Here is a 20,119-nt window from a genome sequence, read left to right as displayed (position 1 = left end):
AGGTGACCAGGGATGGGAAATGAACATCCAGGGATATTCAGTATTTAGGAAGGACAGACAAAAAGCAAAAGGCGGTGGAGTTGCATTGCTGGTTAAAGAGGAAATTAACGCAATAGTGAGGAAAGATATTAGCTCTGACGATGTGGCATCTGTATGGGTAGAGCTGAGAAACACTAAGGGGGGAAAAAGCATTATTGGGGGTTGTATATAGACCCCCAAACTGTAGTGGTGATGTTGGGAATGGCATTAAACAGGAGATTAGAGATGCATGCGATAAAGGAACATCTGTAATTATGGGTGACTTTAATCTGCATATAGATTGGGCAAATCAAATTAGTCACAATACCATAGAGGAGGAATTCTTGAAGTGTATACGGGATGGTTTTCAGGACCAATACGTTGAGGAACCAACTAGAGAACAGGCCATCCTAGACTAGGTATTGTGTAGTGAGAGAGGAATAATTGACAATTTAGTGGTGCGCGATCCCTTGGACGAGCAACCATAATATGATAGAATTCTTCATCAAGATGGAGAGTGACATAGTTGATTCTGAGACAAGGGTCCTGAATCTTAGTAAAGGAAACTACGAAGGTATGAGGCGCGAGTTGGCCATGACAGATTGGGAAACGTTACATCAAAGGGATGACGGTGGATAGGCAATAGCAAACATTTAAAGAGCATGTGGATGAACTGCAACAATTGTTTATCCCTGTCTGGCGCAAAAGTAAAATGGGAAAGGCAGGCAAACCATGGCTTACAAGAGAAATTAGAGATAGCATTAGATCCAAGGAAGAGGCATATAAATTTGCCAGGATAAACAACAGACCTGAGAATTGGGAGCAGTTTAGAATTCAGCAAAGGAGGACCAAGGGATTGATTAAGAAGGGGAAAATAGGGTATGAGAGCAAGCTTGCGGGGAACATAAAAACTGACTGTAAAAGTTTCTATAGGCATGTGAAGAGAAAAATATTGGTGAAGACAAATGTATATCCTTAACAGTCAGAAACAGGGGAATTTATTATGGGGAATAAAGAAATGGATGACCAACTAAATGCATACTTTGGTTCTGTCTTCACAAAGGAGGACACAAATATCATACCAGAAATGTTGGGGAACGCAGGGCTCAGTGAGAGTAAGGAACTGAAAGAAATCAGTATCAGTAGAGAAATGGTGTTGGGGAAATTGATGGGATTGAAGGCCAATAAATCCCCAGAGCCTGATGGTATGCATCCCAGAGTACTTAAGGAAGTGGCCCTAGAAATAGTAGATGCATTGGTGGTCACCTTCCAAGATTCTATAGACACTGGAACAGTTCCTACAGATTGGAGGGTAGCTAATGTAAGCCCACTATTTAAAAAGGGAGGTAGAGAGAAAACAGGGAATTATAGACCAGTCAGCCTGACGTCGGTAGTGGGGAAAATTCTAGAGTCCATTATCAAAGATTTTATAGCAAAGCACTTGGAGAACAGTGGTAGAATCGGGCAGAGTCAGCATGGATTTACGAAAGGGAAATTGTGCTTGACAAATCTACTAGAATTCTTCTTGAGAGGGAGCCAGTGGATGTGGTTTATTTAGACTTTCAGAAAGCTTTCAACAAAGTCCCACATAAGAGATTAGCATATAAAATTAAAGTGCATGGGATTGGGGGTAGTGTATTGTGATGGATAGAAAATTGATTGGAGGACAGGAAGCAAAGAGTAGGGATAAATGGGTCTTTTTCTGAATGGCAGGTAGTGACTAGTGGGGTACTGCAGGGATCGGTGCTAGGACCCTAGCTATTCACAATATACATTAATGATTTAGATGAGGGAACTAAATGTAATATCTCCAAATTTGCAGATGACACAAAACTGGGTGGGCGGGTGAGTTGTGAGGAGGATGCAGAGAGGCTTCAGGGTGATTTGGACAAGTTGAGTGAGTGGGCTAATGCATGGCAGATGCAGTATAATGTGGATAAATGTGAGGTTATCCACTTTGGTAGCAAAAACAGGAAGGCCAATTATCTGAATGGCTATAAACTGAGAGAGGGGAATATGCAGTGAGACCTGGGTGTTCTCGTACACCAGTCGCTGAAGGTAAGCATGCAGGTGCAACAGGCAGTAAAAAAGGCAAATGATATGTTGGCCTTCATAGCGAAAGGATTCGAGTACAGGAGCAGGGATGTCTTGCTGCAGTTATACAGGGCCCTGATGAGGCCACATCTGGAATATTGTGTGCAGTTTTGGTCTCCTTATCTGAGGAAGGATGTTCTTGCTATAGAGGGAGTGCAGCGAAGGTTTACCAGACTGATTCCTGGGATGGTGGGACTGATGCATGAGGAGAGATTGAGTCAGTTAGGATTATATTCGCTGGAGTTCAGAAGAGTGAGGGGGGACCTCATAGAAACCAATAAAATTCTAACAGGACTTGACGGGGTAGATGCAGGAAGGATGTTCCCGATGGTGTGGGAGTCCAGAACTAGGGGTCATAGTCTAAGGATATGGGGTAAACCTTTCAGGACTGAGATGAGGAGAAATATCTTCACCCAGAGAGTGGTGAGCCTGTGGAATTCACTACCACAGAAAGCAGTTGAGGCCAAAACATTGTATGTTTTCAAGAAGGAGTTAGATATAGCTCTTGGGTCTAACGGGATCTAAGGGGCGAAAGCGGGAACAGGCTACTGAGTTGGATGATCAGCCATGATCAGAATGAATGGCAGAACAGACTCTGAGGGCCGAATGGCCTACTCCTCCTATTTTCGTATTTTTCTATGTAATTTGGAACTCAGTACGTAAGGATGTAGAGGCGTAAACCACAGCGTGCTGCATATCCCGAGCTCCATTTTTGTAATTAAGAAATCAGTGGTGACTTGGGACACTGGACAGATGTTTCCAGCTGTAAAGTATTGTCAGCGCATGTATTTTTGGGAACAAAAATAAGCTATTAGTACATTAATCCCACATAGGTTTCAGTCCCTCCTCTCTTTTTAGAATGTCTCTTTAAGTCTTCAATAGCCTATTACCTTTTTGGGGGAAGAAGTTTTGTGCATCTTCTATTCTGACTCCTAATTTTAAATTGTGCTGTCTGCTATTTGAACTCCTAACCAGAGTAAACAATTTGCTTGGATTGATTTTCTCCGTTTCTCTCCATAATGTTGAAAACTTTAATTGGGTCATTTCAACGGCACTTCTCCCAGGAAAATTGGTATAAAAATGAGGGTCAATGAGACTATTTCCTCCTTTTTTTTGGGGGAAGAGTCAGAAATGAGAAGTCATCCATTTAAGGCCATGACTGAGAGGTTAGGAGAAATTGAGGGTCGTTGGAAGATGGAATGCTTTCAGACAGGGTCTGGTTGAGGCAGAGACATTTGCATTTTATTAAGGGAAAAAATAAATAGTTAAGTAGAGAAAGATACAATGCCATCGGGAGAGATCAGGGCAGTGGGATTAGTTTTGGGTTGCTCTTTAACAAAGAGCTAGCACAGATATGATGGGCCAAATGACTGCCTTCCATGTTGTAAGCTTCTATAGTTGCTCTGTTTGTATTAGCATTTGTGTGTCTCTGTTCATGCTGATGATTTTACTTTTGTGACTTTTGGTAGCGTTTATTAGGGGCAACGAAGCTCGAAATTTCCTGAGACGACACCTCCTGTACAATCGATGGGATTTTGAAATATTTACTCAAGGAAATCTCGAAAGAGAGTGTTTTGAAGAAATATGTAGTTTTGAAGAGGCACGCGAAGTTTTTGAAGATGATAGGAAGACAGTTGAGTATTACACCCTTGTACATGTATCAGAGCGGTATAAATTATGTACCATCATACAAAAGGCACAGCACTTAATAATTAATGATCTTTTCAAAATTTGTTTGAATAAATTACTAATTTAATATCAATTTTTAAACAGAATCTCCCTGCCTGCTGCCTGAAGGGTACTTGCACTAAATTACTGGCTGTTCTCCGATACTCTGCCTAAATGTTTGTTAGAGTCTAGATAGCAGTGTCAGTAGTCTATTTAGCCATAGGAATATCACACCCAAATCCAATCAAGCCCTCATCCAACATCCACATTTTGCAATTGCCATCAAGGGGCAAAAGATACCATTTGGAAACTCCAGCATTGACCTGGTTGAGGTTATCCAAACTCAACGTAGAGCAGGGGTCACACCTGGACCTTTCTTGGTCTGTAGGGTTGACTAAGATAATTTTACTGAGCTCGATGAAAAGTTGTTAATTGTAATTTTAATTGCTGCATCTGTTCCAGGAGAAAACAACACTTTTCTTTCTAAAATATATATATATATTTTCTTTTAGAACATCTTTTGGAAAGATTACACAACAAAGGGCCCTTATGCCAAGCCAGGTAAGGCTTAATTTTTTTTTTATACAGAAGTGATTTGTTACAGTGTGGTGTTACAAGTAGCTCTTGTTTGAAAAGGAGCTGTGCAGTTTCTCTCAAGCCCAAGTTTGTCATGACAAGAAACACAATTTTGATGAGCTGACATGAAGCTATTTTGATGTTGAATTTAAAATCTTGGCTGAATTGGATCAGGGTGAAGTACACTGTAAATCTTCCCTGTTTCAACTTAACCATAAAACACATGGAATAATGTAATCCTTTCTCCCCCATGTACTTATCTAATTTCCCCTTAAATACATCTATGCTGTTCACCTCAACTACACCTTGTGGTAGCGTGTTCCACATTCTAACCACTCTTTAGGTAAAGAAGTTTCTCCTGAATTCCCTGTTGGATTTATTAGTGACTACGTTGTATTGATGGCCCCTAGTTTTAGTCTCCTGCATATGTCCAGTATATCCCATATGGACTTAATTGTAGAAAAGTGCATTGACTGCTACATTTGAATGAAGATTTGAAGGATTATGTTTGTGGGTTGCTTGCATGCAAAACAGGAATGCTGGAAAAGGTGCTCAGCACGTGAATGTTACTACACTTTAGTGTTTGGAAAGAAATCAAAGCTTTTGTATTCATGCGTAAAAGTTGTGATTTCAACCACTTTTGTATATAGGTTTGGGATGTAAGGAACTGCAGGATCTCTACTATTTTATCATTTCAGTGAATTCCAAAATATTTTAACTTTGAAGCTCTGTTTCAACATCCTCCCTTTAGAAATCATAGAAAAGTTACAGCACAGAAGGAGGCCATTCAGTCCATCATGGCTGCGTCTTTCTCATGGCTCACTGATTTGTGAGGTCTTGTATCATTTTCCTAACTGATGGATATCACAGAGACCCGGTCCTTTTTGTCCCACTAAGTGCAGGTCAGATGCAGACATCACCCTTTGCATCTGCAACACTCTTAAATTGGTACAAAAGCAAAATACTGGAAATCTGAAACACACACAGAAAATGCTGGAAATGCTCAGCAGGTCAGGCAGCATCTGTGGGGAGAAAAGCAGAATTAACCAGATTTTGGGCAGGTTTACTCCCTTATCTCTTGATGTTGTTAATGTTGAAGGCACTGACCGGCAGGGCCAAAGATCTGCACAAACCATAGGTGTGATCTTGTCGTTCAGGTGTGTGAAAGGATCACCTCCAGGTTTTCACCTCGTTGCCCTGAACCCTCCAGCTATGACACCCTCAGGTGGTTAATCTGAGATGACTGTAGGTCACTTAGGAGTAAACTCAGCACAGGTTTTTTCTGTGTGATTTTTCTGACTAGGAGCCGTGCTGAAGCTGAAAATCCAGTATAACAAGCGGCCAGTCACAGGCCCAGCAGGAGATTGAAGTCTCCCAATCACAGCAGTGGTGGGGGAAGGGCAATAAACTGTTCAAAGTTACTTTAAATATCACAAATGAGCAGCAAATTAGAGCCAGAAGTTGGGTCTTGCGTTATAGCCAGTGTAGTCCAGAGCAAAAGCGTCATCTTGACGTTGTGAGTATTCCAGGAATTTGAAGCCAAGCTTGAAAGAAGGTATGTAAGAGTGAATGGCCTTATCAAGTGCAACAAATCACCTGGTTTGAACATCTTTAGTCCTCTAGTTTTTTGGCATTTATAAAAATGCACAATGTATCTTATGTAAAGCTGTGATTAGGGTTGTAAGAGGCAAAAAAGTGTTGATCTGTACAGCCTTGGATTTAACATGCTCTACATTTGAAACATTATCGGCATTCACTTCTCAAGCAGTTGTTCAGAAACATCACGATTGATCTTGCCACTTTCTGTCACCATCTTGACAGGCACATCTGCAGCGATTAACTGTGGCCGCTTTACATTAATAGGTGTGAAATATTTTGTCTCTGTGGGACAATGAGTTTATAAAACAAGAATCTGTGCTTAGATGAGTAAACAGTCTATGAGAAGCTACAGCAACGAGTGCACTTAAACAGGATGTGCTTTAAGCCAGAACAGTTAAGATTAAGTTAATGGCAAAAAGCAGTGGATTTAACCATTTTAGTCAGTTTGTGGTGGTAGCATTCAACTCTGAGAATGTCTTTAGTTCAGGCCCCACTCCAACACTCAGGCTGACATTTAAGTGTGGTATTGTGAAGTGCTGCAGTGGCAGAGGTCCTTTCTTTTGGATGAGACATTAAATAGAGGCCTCATCTGCCTGTTCTGGCAGTGTAATTCAATGAAGAATGGGAGAGTTCTTCCAGTTTCCTGGTCGATATTTATCCTTCAGTGAACACAACCAAAATGGGAGCGACTTGGCACTTAATTGTTTGTGGGCTGTTGCTTTGTGCAAATTTCCTGCCACATTTGCCTATGTAACAGTAACTACACTTCAATGGTAATTAATTGGCTGTAAAGCGCTTTGGAACATCCTGAGGGTGTGAAAGGTGCTGTAGAAATGGACAATCATTTATTCTTGAAGGTAGCCGCAATGTATTAAGCTTTCTAAATTGATTTATTTGCAATTTGCTCTGCTTAAGGAAAAGATACCTTCACCTTGCGGCACAGTGGCGCAGTGGTTAGCACCGCAGCCTCACAGCTGCAGCGACCCGGGTTCGATTCTGGGTACTGCCTGTGTGGAGTTTGCAAGTTCTCCCTGTGTCTGCGTGGGTTTCCTCCAGGTTCTCCGGTTTCCTCCCACAAGCCAAAAGACTTGCAGGTTGATAGGTAAATTGGCCATTATAAATTGCCCCTAGTATAGGTAGGTGGTAGGGGAATATAGGGGCAGGTGGGGATGTGGTAGGAATATGGGATTTGTGTAGGATTAGTATAAATGGGTGGTTAATGGTCGGCACAGACTCGGTGGGCCGAAGGGCCTGTTTCAGTGCTGTATCTCTAAATCTAAAATCTAGATCTAAATTTTTTTTCCAAATCTTTTCCACAGATGAAAGAAAAAAAAAATTGCAGTAGATTATAGACAATGTACTCCAAATGCTCATAATAGCTTTCAAAAATAGGAAGTAAAGATGAAATAAGACCTGCTATTGCTAATATCGTCCAACTGCACCTCCTTTTTTCAGGCATTACGACTGATATTACTACAATTCTGACCGCGTTCTTTGGCACTGTGATATTTTTAATTCTGTTGGTGTTCTTTATCTGGTATTACTGCAAGCGGAGATACAAAGACCGAATTAGCATGAGGTAAGTTTCGCACATTAGATTATTCTTTATCCTTTGTGTACATGTGCGGTGCCTTTTTGAAAACCAGTAAGAATAAAAGTTTTTGATTTTGCGACAGTCTTGCATGGTCGTAATAATATTCATGTTTCAGAACTGTGCAAGTATCAGGTTGAAATGTTTCAGTGGGCTAATTCACGCCTGCCTATGAAATCTGAAATAAAGAAATGATGGCCAAACCTGTGCCTTTAATCCTCAACTGTCTGGCTTCTCCTAATTTGGAAGTCACAACTTACTTCTCAAACAAAATATGAGTATGTTGAATGACCATTTGGGGGCCATACAATCGAGACCAACCTATGCAGAGTCATCACGCTAAATTGGCCGCCTTCTGTACTGATCATTCTATGATAAGAATACCAAACCTTTTATATGCTCTAGTAACCATGACATTTACGTAGCTAGTGCAGTTCAGTTTATGATCGATCAATGGTGACCCCCAGGATTGGTGGGGGATTCGTCGATGGTAATGTTATTGAGTATCAAGGAAATTTCTGCTGTTGGAGATGGTCATTGCCTGGCATGTGTGTGGTACGGACGTTATTTGGCACTTATCAGCCCAAGCCTGGATGTTGTAAACACAAGCAGATGTACAGGGAAGAAGCCACTGATTAAATTTGTAGATGTGAATTGGAAATCTAAATCCAGTTGAAGACCCAGAAACTTCCCAGCCAACTGGGGTTTTTTATTTTGGTCTCCATATTTAAGGAGGGATGTACTTGCATTGGAAGCAGTTCAGAGAAGGTTCACTAGGTTGATTACTGGGATGAAAGGATTGTCATGTGAGGAAAGGTTGATCAGGTTGGGCCTATACTCATGTTTAAAAGAATGAGAGGTGATCGTATTGAAACGTACAAGATTCTGAGGTGGCTTGACCGAGTTGATGCGGAGAGGTTGTTTCCACTGGCTCATGGGGCAATCTAGAACTAAGGGGCATAATTTCAGAATAAGAGGTCGCCCATTTAAGACTGAGATGAGGGGGAATTTCTTCTCTGAGGGTCATCAATCTTTGGAATTTTCTACCCAGAGAACTTTGAAGGCTGAGTTATTGAATATATTCAAGGCTGAGTTAGACAGATGTTTGAACTGTAGGGAAGTTAAGGGTACAGGCAGGAAATGGAGTTGAGGCCATGATCAGATCAGCCTTGTTGAATGGCAGAGCAGGCTTGAGGGACTCTATGACCTACTCCAGCTCCTATTTCTTACGTTCAAATGAGATAGAAAATTGAAAGAGAAAATGCTGGAAATACACAGCAGGTTGGTAAAGAAGAAAAGACAGGTTTACAGTTAGGGTGTGAGCTTCATCAGAACTGGAAAGTAAAAGATAAAGAGGAATTTTAAAAGAGGTGGAGAAAGAAGGATGAGGAGAGAAACAAGATGCATTAAACAACTGAGGCTCATGATTGCACCCCTGTTTGACCACTAGGAGGTGCCTCTGCCCCATCCACCTTAAATTTCCACCTTTTGGGCTTTTGAGAATCTAAATTCATGGTGAGCTTTTTATTTTAATTGCAGTTTGCTGATGAACAAATACTCAAGCAGGACTGAATGCAACATCTGCAATCGTGATTCAGCAACAGAAAATTACCCAAGTGCCGATTATCCATGACATACTGTCTGAACTTAAGTCAGCAATTTTTCTTCAGTACTTAAACATAATGATTAGATTTTTAGATTAGATTAGAGATACAGCACTGAAACAGGCCCTTCGGCCCACCGAGTCTGTGCCGAACATCAACCACCCATTTATACTAATCCTACACTAACCCCATATTCCCACCAAACATCCCCACCTGTCCCTATATTTCCCTACCACCTACCTACACTAGTGACAATTTATAATGGCCAATTTACCTATCAACCTGCAAGTCTTTTGGCTTGTGGGAGGAAACCGGAGCACCCGGAGGAAACCCACGCAAACACAGGGAGAACTGGCAAACTCCACACAGGCAGTGTGGAATCGAACTCGGGTCCCTGGAGCTGTGAGGCTGCGGTGCTAACCACTGCGCCACTGTGCCGCCCAATGCTGCTGAGATGTTCTGTACATTGAGTTTGAAAATTATGCTGGAAGCTGCCACAGCATCAACTGACTCCTAATTAATTTAACCCTATTTGCCTTTTTAGGGGCTGGCCTTTAACGGTGCGAATTTTTCAATTGGCTTTATTTGAAATTGAGGGGAAAGTCTTTGAAAGATTGCAGTTCAGGTTTATAATAGAATTGGGAAGAACAAATCGGGGATTTTGTTTTCTCTACCTTTTGTCTCTCCGACTCAAGGTGAAGGTGGTAATTTGACTGCATTACCTGTTCCACAGGTAACGGGGCCCCCAGTGACTTGTGCAAGCGGCCCTCTGCGCCTATGTCGGCAGGGATTTCAACTGTTGGGATCACAATGCGCAACTGGAATAACTAGATGCACCCAGTTGCAGCTCGTGGGAATCCTGGAGTTGGAGCCCTGCATGTGTGTTTCTAAACCCAAGCCTACCCTCCCCACACAAGGGCATCAGAATTACTATTGAATCTGCTTTCACCACTCTTTCAAGCAGTGCATTCCATATCACAACAACTGGCTGTCTTTGTTTCTCTGGATGTGTTGGGGGGTGCGGGAGAGGGGAGGACAATTAGTTCTTTTAGTAGCTGGCTAGTGAAGAACCTGCTCCTCCATATTAATCCTGAGTGGCTCTTCAACATTCCATTGACAGCTGAGTCGGCTTGTTTGGTTAGAGATTGAAATATACCTAAAAATCTGTAGCCTGCTGTAGCTGAAAGTTCTGTGTGCTGCTTTGTGACACAAGGGTTGCCTACAGTTTCCCTTTCAGCTACAGAATTTGGGCTATCAGTTTACATTCTTGTGCCTATCCAGTTACTGTAAGGCGTATGTCTCGGGTGGGTTAAGAGGGTGAAAAGCCCATGCCAAAAGAAGATCTTGCTTGTATGGTGAGATGTGATGTTGAATAGAGAATAGAATCATAGAATGGTTACAGCACAGAAGGAGGCCATTCGGCCTGCCATGTCTGTGATGGCTCTCTGCAAGAGCAACTCGCCTAGTTCCACCCCCTATCTTTTCTCCATAGTGCTGCAAAATTTTCTCCAGTTCTCTTTTGAAAGCCTCGATTGAATTTGCCTCCACCACACTCTCCAGATCCTAACCACTCGCTGTTGCTTCTTTTGCCAGTCACCTTTAAATTGGTGTCCTTTGGTTCTGGATCAGTCGACCAATAGGAACAGTTTCTCTCTATCTATTCTGTTCAGACCCCTCATGATTTTGAAAACCTCTATCAAATATCTCTTAATCTTCTCCAAGGGGAACAGACCCAGCTTCTCTAACCTGTCCACGTAACTGGTTTCAGGGATGAGGCTGCAGCCTCTCGAATGCTTTCATATCCTTCCTAAAGTGTGGTGCCCAGAACTGCACGCAATACTCCAGTTGAGGCCGGACCAGTGTTCTATACAGGTTTATCATAACTTCCTAGTTTTTGTACTCCATGCCTCTATTTATAAAGTCCAGGATCCCATATGCTTTATTAACTGCTTTCTCAACCTGCCCTGCAACCTTCAATGATTTGTACGCATATAACCCCCTCTGCTCCAGCACCTCCTTTAGAATTGTATCCTTTTAATTTATATTGCCTCTCCTCATTCTTCCTATCAAAAAGAATCACTTCGCACTTTTCTGCATTAAATTTCATCTGCCACTTGTCCGTCCATTCCACCAGCCTGTCTGTGTCCTCTTGAAGTTTATCACTATCCTCCTCACAATTCACAATGCTTCCAAGTTTTGTGTCATCCACAAATTTTGAAATTGTGCCCTGTACACCCAAGTCTAGGTCACTAATATATATCAAAAAACAGCAGGGGTCCCAACACCGACCCTTGGGGAACCCCACTATATACCACCTTCCAGTCTGAAAAACAACCGTTCGCAACTACTCTGTTTCCTGTCACTCAGCCAATTTTGTATCCGTGTTGCTACTGTCCCTTTTATTTCATGGGCTCTAAATTTGCTGATAAGCCTATTAATGTGACACATTAGTGAGATCATTTCATCCTCCACCCTTGCGCACACACTCTTTTATATCTCGGCTCTTTCTCATCTTTGAGCCTGAACCATCTGTGTTTGTGGGCAGTTCAGCTGTTGGGCTCAGGGCAGCACAGCTGACCAGTTTGGTCCTAGCTGTCTGGCCAAGGCGAGTGGTGCAAAAGAGATGAATTTAAAATGTTCAGCTGAAATAGCCTAACCACTGAAGCATTTTCATAATAACTTTATCACCAAAAGGTGGCAGTTTGTAACCCCTTGGCTTTAAAACTCTGACTAATTTCCCTGTTCGTGTTAAGAGTTTTCCTGTTTTGGCTGAGATCCTGTGTACTCTTGTGGTTCGGTGTGAAGTAATCTTCTGGACCTACCTTTTTTCCTTGTGGTTTATCACCTTACATACTTCTCCAGTAAGATTGCCTCCTTTTCAAGGCTGAAAGCCCAGTTACGTTAGCAATTCTCTCACCCTCATTTTTATTCCATTGAGGAACCTCAGTCAAGATTTGAAGCTAAGCAGAGAAATAATGCTTCTCTCCATTACTTTGATTTTATACCTATCAGGAAAGATTAACCAGGCTTGGTGCTCTTTTAAAGAAAAGAGAAGATTTGGAGGTGACCTGATTTGGGGGGGGAGGGGTGGCGGTGGTCTTTAAGTTTATGAAGAGGTTTGATAAGGTAAACATGGAGAAGATGTTTCCACTTGTGGAGGAGACCAAATGTATGGGCCATCAATATAAGATCGTCACCAATAGACCAGTAAGGTTTTGGAAGAAACTTCTTTACCCAGAGAGTGGTTAGAATGTAAAACTCACTAACGCATGGAATAGCGGAGGCGAATAACATGGATGTATTTAAGGGAAAGCTGGATAACTGCATGAGGAAGAAAAGATAGAAGGAAATGTTGATAGATAAAGTAGGGTGGGAGAAGGCTCATGTGGAACATAAATTAGCATAGACCAGTAGGGCTGAATGGCCTAATTCTATGCATCAATATTCTTTGGCCCCCTTGTCTCGGGAGACAATGGGTAAGCACCTGGAGGTGGTCAGTGGTTTGTGAAGCAGCGCCTGGAGTGGCTATAAAGGCCAATTCTAGAGTGACAGACTCTTCCACAGGTGCTACAGATAAATTTGGTTGTCGGGGCTGATACACAGTTGGCTCTCCCCTTACACTTCTGTCTTTTTTCCTGCCAACTGCTAAGTCTCTTCGACTCGCCACTCTTTAGCCCCGCCTTTATGGCTGCCCACCAGCTCTGGCGATCGCTGGCAACCGACTCCCACGACTTGTAATCAATGTCACAGGACTTCATGTCGCGTTTGCAGATGTCTTTAAAGCGGTGACATGGACGGCTGGTGGGTCTGATACCAGTGACAAGCTCGCTGTACAATGTGTCCTTGGGGATCCTGCCATCTTCCATGCGGCTCACATGGCCAAGAGTGCCAAGCCTGCTATACTCTCAGCACTACATGAACTGCTATGCCTGTGCTGGGACGAGGGAGCAGTACCCCAGGACATGCGCGATGCCAACATCATCACCCTCTATAAAAACAAAGGTGACCGCGGTGACTGCAACAACTACCGTGGAATCTCCCTGCTCAGCATAGTGGGGAAAGTCTTTGCTCGAGTCGCTCTGAACAGGCTCCAGAAGCTGGCCGAGCGCGTCTACCCTGAGGCACAGTGTGGCTTTCGTGCAGAGAGATCGACTATTGACATGCTGTTCTCCCTTCGTCAGATACAGGAGAAATGCCGTGAACAACAGATGCCCCTCTACATTGCTTTCATTGATCTCACCAAAGCCTTTGACCTCGTCAGCAGACGTGGTCTCTTCAGACTATTAGAAAAGATCGGATGTCCACCAAAGCTACTAAGTATCATCACCTCATTCCATGACAATATGAAAGGCACAATTCAACATGGTGGCTCCTCATCAGAGCCCTTTCCTATCCTGAGTGGTGTGAAACAGGGCTGTGTTCTCGCACCCACACTTTTTGGGATTTTCTTCTCCCTGCTGCTTTCACATGCGTTCAAATCCTCTGAAGAAGGAATTTTCCTCCACACAAGATCAGGGGGCAGGTTGTTCAACCTTGCCCGTCTAAGAGCGAAGTCCAAAGTACGGAAAGTCCTCATCAGAGAACTCCTCTTTGCTGACGATGCTGCTTTAACATCTCACACTGAAGAATGCCTGCAGAGTCTCATCGACAGGTTTGCGTCTGCCTGCAATGAATTTGGCCTAACCATCAGCCTCAAGAAAACGAACATCATGGGGCAGGATGTCAGAAATGCTCCATCCATCAATATTGGCGACCACGCTCTGGAAGTGGTTCAAGAGTTCACCTACCTAGGCTCAACTATCACCAGTAACCTGTCTCTAGATGCAGAAATCAACAAGCGCATGGGTAAGGCTTCCACTGCTATGTTCAGACTGGCCAAGAGAGTGTGGGAAAATGGCGCACTGACACAGAACACAAAAGTCCGAGTGTATCAGGCCTGTGTCCTCAGTACCTTGCTCTACGGCAGCGAGGCCTGGACAACGTATGCCAGCCAAGAGCGACGTCTCAATTCATTCCATCTTCGCTGCCTTCGGAGAATACTTGGCATCAGGTGGCAGGACTATATCTCCAACACAGAAGTCCTTGAAGCGGCCAACATCCCCAGCTTATACACACTACTGAGTCAGCGGCGCTTGAGATGGCTTGGCCATGTGAGCCGCATGGAAGATGGCAGGATCCCCAAAGACACATTGTACAGCGAGCTCGCCACTGGTATCAGACCCACCGGCCGTCCATGTCTCCGTTATAAAGTCGTCTGCAAACGCGACATGAAATCGTGTGACATTGATCACAAGTCGTGGGAGTCAGTTGCCAGCATTCGCCAGAGCTGGCGGGCAGCCATAAAGACAGGGCTAAATTGTGGCGAGTCGAAGAGACTTAGTAGTTGGCAGGAAAAAAGACAGAGGCGCAAGGGGAGAGCCAACTGTGCAACAGCCCCAACAAACAAATTTCTCTGCAGCACCTGTGGAAGAGCCTGTCACTCCAGAATTGGCCTTTATAGCCACTCCAGGCGCTGCTTCACAAACCACTGACCACCTCCAGGCGCGTATCCATTGTCTCTCGAGATAAGGAGGCCCAAAAGAAACATGGCCAAGCCATCTCAAGCGCCGTTGGCTCAGTAGAGTGTATATGCTGCGGATGTTGGCCACCTTGAGGACTTCTGTGTTGGAGATACGGTCCTGCCACCTGATGCCAAGGATTCTCCGGAGGCAGCGAAGATGGAATGAATTGAGACGTCGCTCTTGGTTCACATGCGTTGTCCAGGCCTGGACAATGTATGTCGGCCAAGAGCGACGTGCATCAATATATCTTTGTATATTGTGAGTTAGTTTAAGAAAGGATCATTAGATTTGCTTTGTGTTTAATTTTTAAAAATGAAAATTTTACATAATGTGAAATGAGCAGCATGTGATGGAACACTGAAGATAGATTAGAAAGAAGTTGTATTTATTTAAGACTTTGTTCTTTGACTTCATAATGTCACTGAAGACATTGTATCACAGAAGGGGAGGGTCTTACCAAAAACCTAGCTACTCTTCACAGTGGCGGGGGAGTCCATTTTCTGCATTGTGTTGCTGTCCAGAGCCTCACTTGCCAGCTCTCAGTGCAGATCCGTAAATCACAGGTGTGCTGCTTGCAGTCTTTCATCCATTAAAATTGATGTGTTGTCGAGCCCACTTTAGTATTTCAGCTATATGAATCTTACTAAATTCTGGCATTCTGTCCTTTTCTAATTGGTGGTTTTTAAATAATTTATCAGGGGACCTTTTTATCTTGACATCGTACGTTTTTCTTTTAAGTTTTAAAAAAATCTTGTAAGCCATATTTTACCAGTTCAATGCCTAGGAACATTCTTTGAAGGTATTCATTCTCGAACACAAGCACATACAAACACATATGTCCACGACTGTGGCTTGCTTTATAGCTGAGTTTCCATAGTTTTTAGTACAAGCTCTCACATTTTCTTTCTTGCTTCTTTCTCCTTGTGTATGCAACTCACTCTTATGTGTGCTGTCTCATCTCTTTTTTTTCCCCTTTTTCTTTTTATCTTTCTCGTACCTCCTTGTACTGTATTAGATCCTCCTGAAAAGGTGCTAACTCCGCATACCTGTCTTACTCCTTTTTAAAACAAAAAGTTTGATGAAAGGGTGTGCAGTCTGCAGCTGACAGCTGCTTCTTACAAAGAGGCAGGTGTTGGAACTGCTAAAGTTATTAGCAAGACTTGAGCACAGTTCATGTAAAAGGAAAATATCTGCTGAGCCAGTAACAATCACTTCCAGATTAATAAATGCTAAACCTTGACTTAGTTCTTGCAGCATGTTTTTTAAATCAGGTGATGATGTGTAAACCCATTTTCTGCAGTGCAGCTTCTCCCCCAGCGGAACTGACTGAGACTTGCTGTTCTGCTCAACACATTCTATTTTATAGCAACCATTGGAATCTGTTGGTCCTTACATTACAAGTCCAACGTGATGAAATGCAAACTTGGTATGAAAATGCAAGATAGATTTCAATATTAAAATGATTGGACTTCTTGTACTGCTGAGTGATGAAGCTAATGGTTGCTGCCAAAATATTAGGATAAAGTCTGGGTCTGTATGGCTGTTTGTATTTCAGAGCCAGCAAATGAGAGGTATCCATGATTCTGGTCACATTGAAGATATAAATCCCAGTTATTTTTTTTCCCCAATTCCACCCCCCCCCCCACACACTGGGTCTCACTGGGTGTCGAATGTTACTCTGCAGCCGCTCACCCTGTCCTCTACTCTTGTAAATCCTGGTGGGACTTGCTGGATAGTGATTGAGAATGAGAGGATTGTTTTATTTCCCACTCGCCACTCTCTCTAGTCCAGGGTTGTTGAGGCAAATTATTGATCTAGCATCATTTTCTGTTTGTAGAAGAGAGTTGCAAACTTCTGTCACCTTTTGCGTGAAGTGTTTCCTAATTTCACCCCTGAAAAGGTTGGCTTTAATTTTAGTAAATCTTCACTGCACTCCCTGTAAGGTTAATATATCTGTCCAAAGATGTGTTGCCCAGAACTATTCCCAGCAATCCAGATTTTTTTTTTATTCATTCCTGGGATGTGGGCATTGCTGGGTAGGCCAGCATTTATTGCCCTTGAGAAGGTAGTGGTGAGCTGCCTTCTTGAACTGCTGCAGTCCATGTGGGGTAGGTACACCCACAGTGCTGTTGGGAAGGGAGTTCCAGGATTTTGACTCGGCAGCAGGTGAAGGAATGGCGATATAGTTCCAAGTCAGGATGGTGTGTGGCTTGGAGGGGAACTTGCAGGTGGTGGTGTTCCCATGCATCTACTGCCCTTGTCCTTCTAGGTGGTAGAGGTCGTGGGTTTGGAAGGTGCTGTCTAAGGAGCCTTGGTGATTTGCTGCAGTGCATCTTGTAGATGGTACACACTGCTGCCACTGTGCGTCGATGGAAGGAGTCAATGGCACCCCATCAACAAACAATCAAGTGGCCTGGATGGTGTCAAGCTTGAGTGTTGTTGGAGCTGCACTCATCCAGGCAAGTGGACAGTGTTCCATCACACTCCTGAATTGTGCCTTGTAGGCGGTGGAGAGGCTTTGGGGAGTCAGGAGGTGAGTTACTCGCTGCAGGATTCCTAGCCTCTGACCTGCTCTTCTAGCCACAGTATTTATATGGCTACTTCAGTTCAGTTTCTGGTCAATGGTAACCCCAAGGATGTTGATAGTGGGGGATTCAGCAATTGTAATGTCATTGAATGTCATGGGAGATGGTTAGATTCTATCTTGTTGGAGATGGTCAATGCCCGGCACTTGTGTGGCGCAAATGTTACTTTCCACGTAACGGACCAAACCTGGATATCGTCCAGGTCTTGCTGCATTTCTATACGGACTGCTTCAGTATATGAGGAGTCGCAAATGGGTGCTGAACATCAGCAAACATCCCCACTTCTGACCTTATGATTGAAGGAAGGCCATTGATGAAGCAGCTGAAGATGGTTGAGCCTAGGACATTACCCTGAAGAATTCCTGCAGTGATGTCCTGGAGCTGAGATGATTGACCTCCAACAACCACAACTTTGTCCTAGGTATGACTCCAGCCAGTGGAGAGTTTTCCCCCTGATTCCCATTAACTTGCTAGGGCTCCTTGATGTCATGCTGTCAAATGCTGCTTTGATGTGGTCTAACCAGGGCTTTGCATAGCTGAAGCATAACTTCTGCCCACTTGTATTCTAGTCCTCTAGTTATAAAGGCCAGTATACCTTTGGCCTTTTTGATTATTTTCTGTGTCTTTTTTATGACATTTAAATGAACTATGTCCTTGGACCTCCACTGCTTCTAGCTTTTCACCATTTAAAAAATATCCTATTTAGGTCCAAAGTGGATTTCCCTACATTGAAACCCATTTGCCCCAGTTTTGCCCATTCACTTAATCTATCAATATCTCTTGTAATGTTATGCTTCCATCGACACTGCTTACAATTCCATCCAAAACCTGACTACTTCAATCACTAAACCAATGGCCTTAATTGTAAATGGAAAGAATAGTTTGTGATATATGTTCACCAAAAGAATACCATTCCTTTTATTTAAAAAAGTGGCCTCCACAAAGAAATTCCTCTGCTTTAACAAAGTTGCATATAAATTAGGTTTATTTTTTAAAATAATGACATCAACAGGAAGTAAGATAGAACTTGCTCTTGTATGGTACCTTTTTCAATCTTTGGATATAGCAAAGTGCTTTATAACTAACAAAGTACGTTTTGAAGTGCCGTCACTGTTGTATTGTAGGCAAATATAGTGTGTACACAATTAAGTATTTACATAATATGAAATTTATTCTAGAGTGAAAGCAACTTGTTTATTCGCTTCCCTCGCTCCCTTTGTCCCAACGTAGGTGGCTGTGTCCTCAGCTGCCTGGGCCCTGAGCTTTGGAATTCCTTCCCTAAACCACCCCGCTGTTCTACCTTGCTTTTCTCCTTCAAGAAGCTTGTTCTACTATCTCCTTATATGCCTCAGTGTCAGGTTTTTGCCTGATTACGCTCCTGTGAAGCACCTTGGGATATTTTAGCATGATGTATATAATATACACAAGTGGTTATTGTTGGTGAAAGAAACTTATTTGGAGTGAGTCAGAATGCGTTTTTAAAGATCAGACCCTTGAAGTTTCCCAAGTGATTTTTTTTCCTTCAGCTTTAAGAGGGTTAATTTTGACTACATATTTGTAATTTTTTTTTTTTAGCAATGGCTCCAATATGCATTGGGCTGTATGGTGCTGAGCTGTGAGCTGCACTTGGGTCGTGACGTATGTGGGCCGCATCATGCATCTGTTGCACGTGCTACTCAAACAGGATAGATGAAATAGTGACCAAGGAAAGGAGCGATGTTGTTTAATTTCAGAGCTAAGAGACTGATGAAGGTGCAGAAGGCATTGATAATTGGCCAGATGTGCAGGCTGACATATGGGATACAGGAGAGGTGCCAGAACAAGAAAATAGGATGTGAAGCCTTCACTACTGTGTCAGTTAGATAATTTAAAACTCAACAAACATTGGTGAACATTTCACATGACCCAACTGGAAAAGCTGAAATGCTGAATAACAATGCAGTCTGCGCAACTGTCCACTTCCCAAGCAAAAAGAATGGTGAGAAATTTCTGAAAATCTGAATTTGCCGTGATCCAGAATTGTAGGAACCTGGTGGCTTGCACCTTCATACAGGACGGTGTCTTCTATACTAGAGGCCTGCTTTAGGTCGGGAAAAAGAACCTAACCCGAGCCCGACCCAACCATCCCTTTACTTACCTTCCTGACACCGAACCTGCAAGAAGCTGCAGCGCATGCGCGATGACGTCATAGTGACGTCACTCGCTCACTGCGTAGACTCAGTTTCGCCCCGGACTCCCAGCTCAGGTCAGTTTTTTATTTTTTAATACTTACCAGCAGAGCACTTACCGTGTGTGTCTGGCCCGACCTGACCCGAACCCGAAACGCCGTCGGGTCCCTTCAGGTCGGGTAGCAGGCCTCTATGCTGTACAGTGTGACATTGTGGTGGTTCATGTTCATTTCTTTTGCTGCTGTGCATAACAAGTCCATCTGCCTTGTTCTAAAAACCAACAGCCTACATTCATTCAAATATCTGTCCGATTCTCTCAAGTTGATCCACAGTGTCTGACTCCCTGGGCAACTACATTCCCTGCACTGTGCATAAAGTAGCTAAATCTAAACGGTGTGCTTTCCTTTTTCTAATCTCAGGGCCACTTTCCCTCTGGTTCTAGAGTTTGCAGTGATAGTGGGCTTCAATTCCCTTAAGGATCTTGAATATTTTCGGAACAGGAGTAGGCCAGTCAGTACCTCAAGCCTGTTCAGATCAGGGCTGGTCTGAACCTCAACACCATTAACTTTGCCCATATCTCTTGATGTTCCCTCTCAACAAAAATCTATGAATCTCAGTCTTGAAAATGTCAGTTGTCCCCAGTATCCACAGCATT

General features: G+C 43.2%; 1 protein-coding gene across 1 annotated transcript in view; it reads left to right on the top strand.

The window, feature by feature from the left end:
• Nucleotides 1-20,119, top strand: part of prrg4 (proline rich Gla (G-carboxyglutamic acid) 4 (transmembrane)) — a 54,096-nt gene that overhangs the window by 23,033 nt on the left and 10,944 nt on the right. The window contains exons 3-5 of the mRNA XM_068046588.1: nucleotides 3,582-3,745; nucleotides 4,293-4,341; nucleotides 7,411-7,534. Coding sequence (XP_067902689.1) covers nucleotides 3,582-3,745; nucleotides 4,293-4,341; nucleotides 7,411-7,534 — 337 coding nt within the window. The remainder of the gene's footprint in view (nucleotides 1-3,581; nucleotides 3,746-4,292; nucleotides 4,342-7,410; nucleotides 7,535-20,119) is intronic.

Source organism: Heterodontus francisci, chromosome 14 (genome assembly GCF_036365525.1).
Source record: "Heterodontus francisci isolate sHetFra1 chromosome 14, sHetFra1.hap1, whole genome shotgun sequence".
Taxonomy (NCBI): Eukaryota; Metazoa; Chordata; class Chondrichthyes; order Heterodontiformes; family Heterodontidae; genus Heterodontus; species Heterodontus francisci.
The sequence above is the reverse complement of the archived record's forward strand: the minus strand, read 5'-3'. Positions and strand labels throughout refer to the sequence as shown.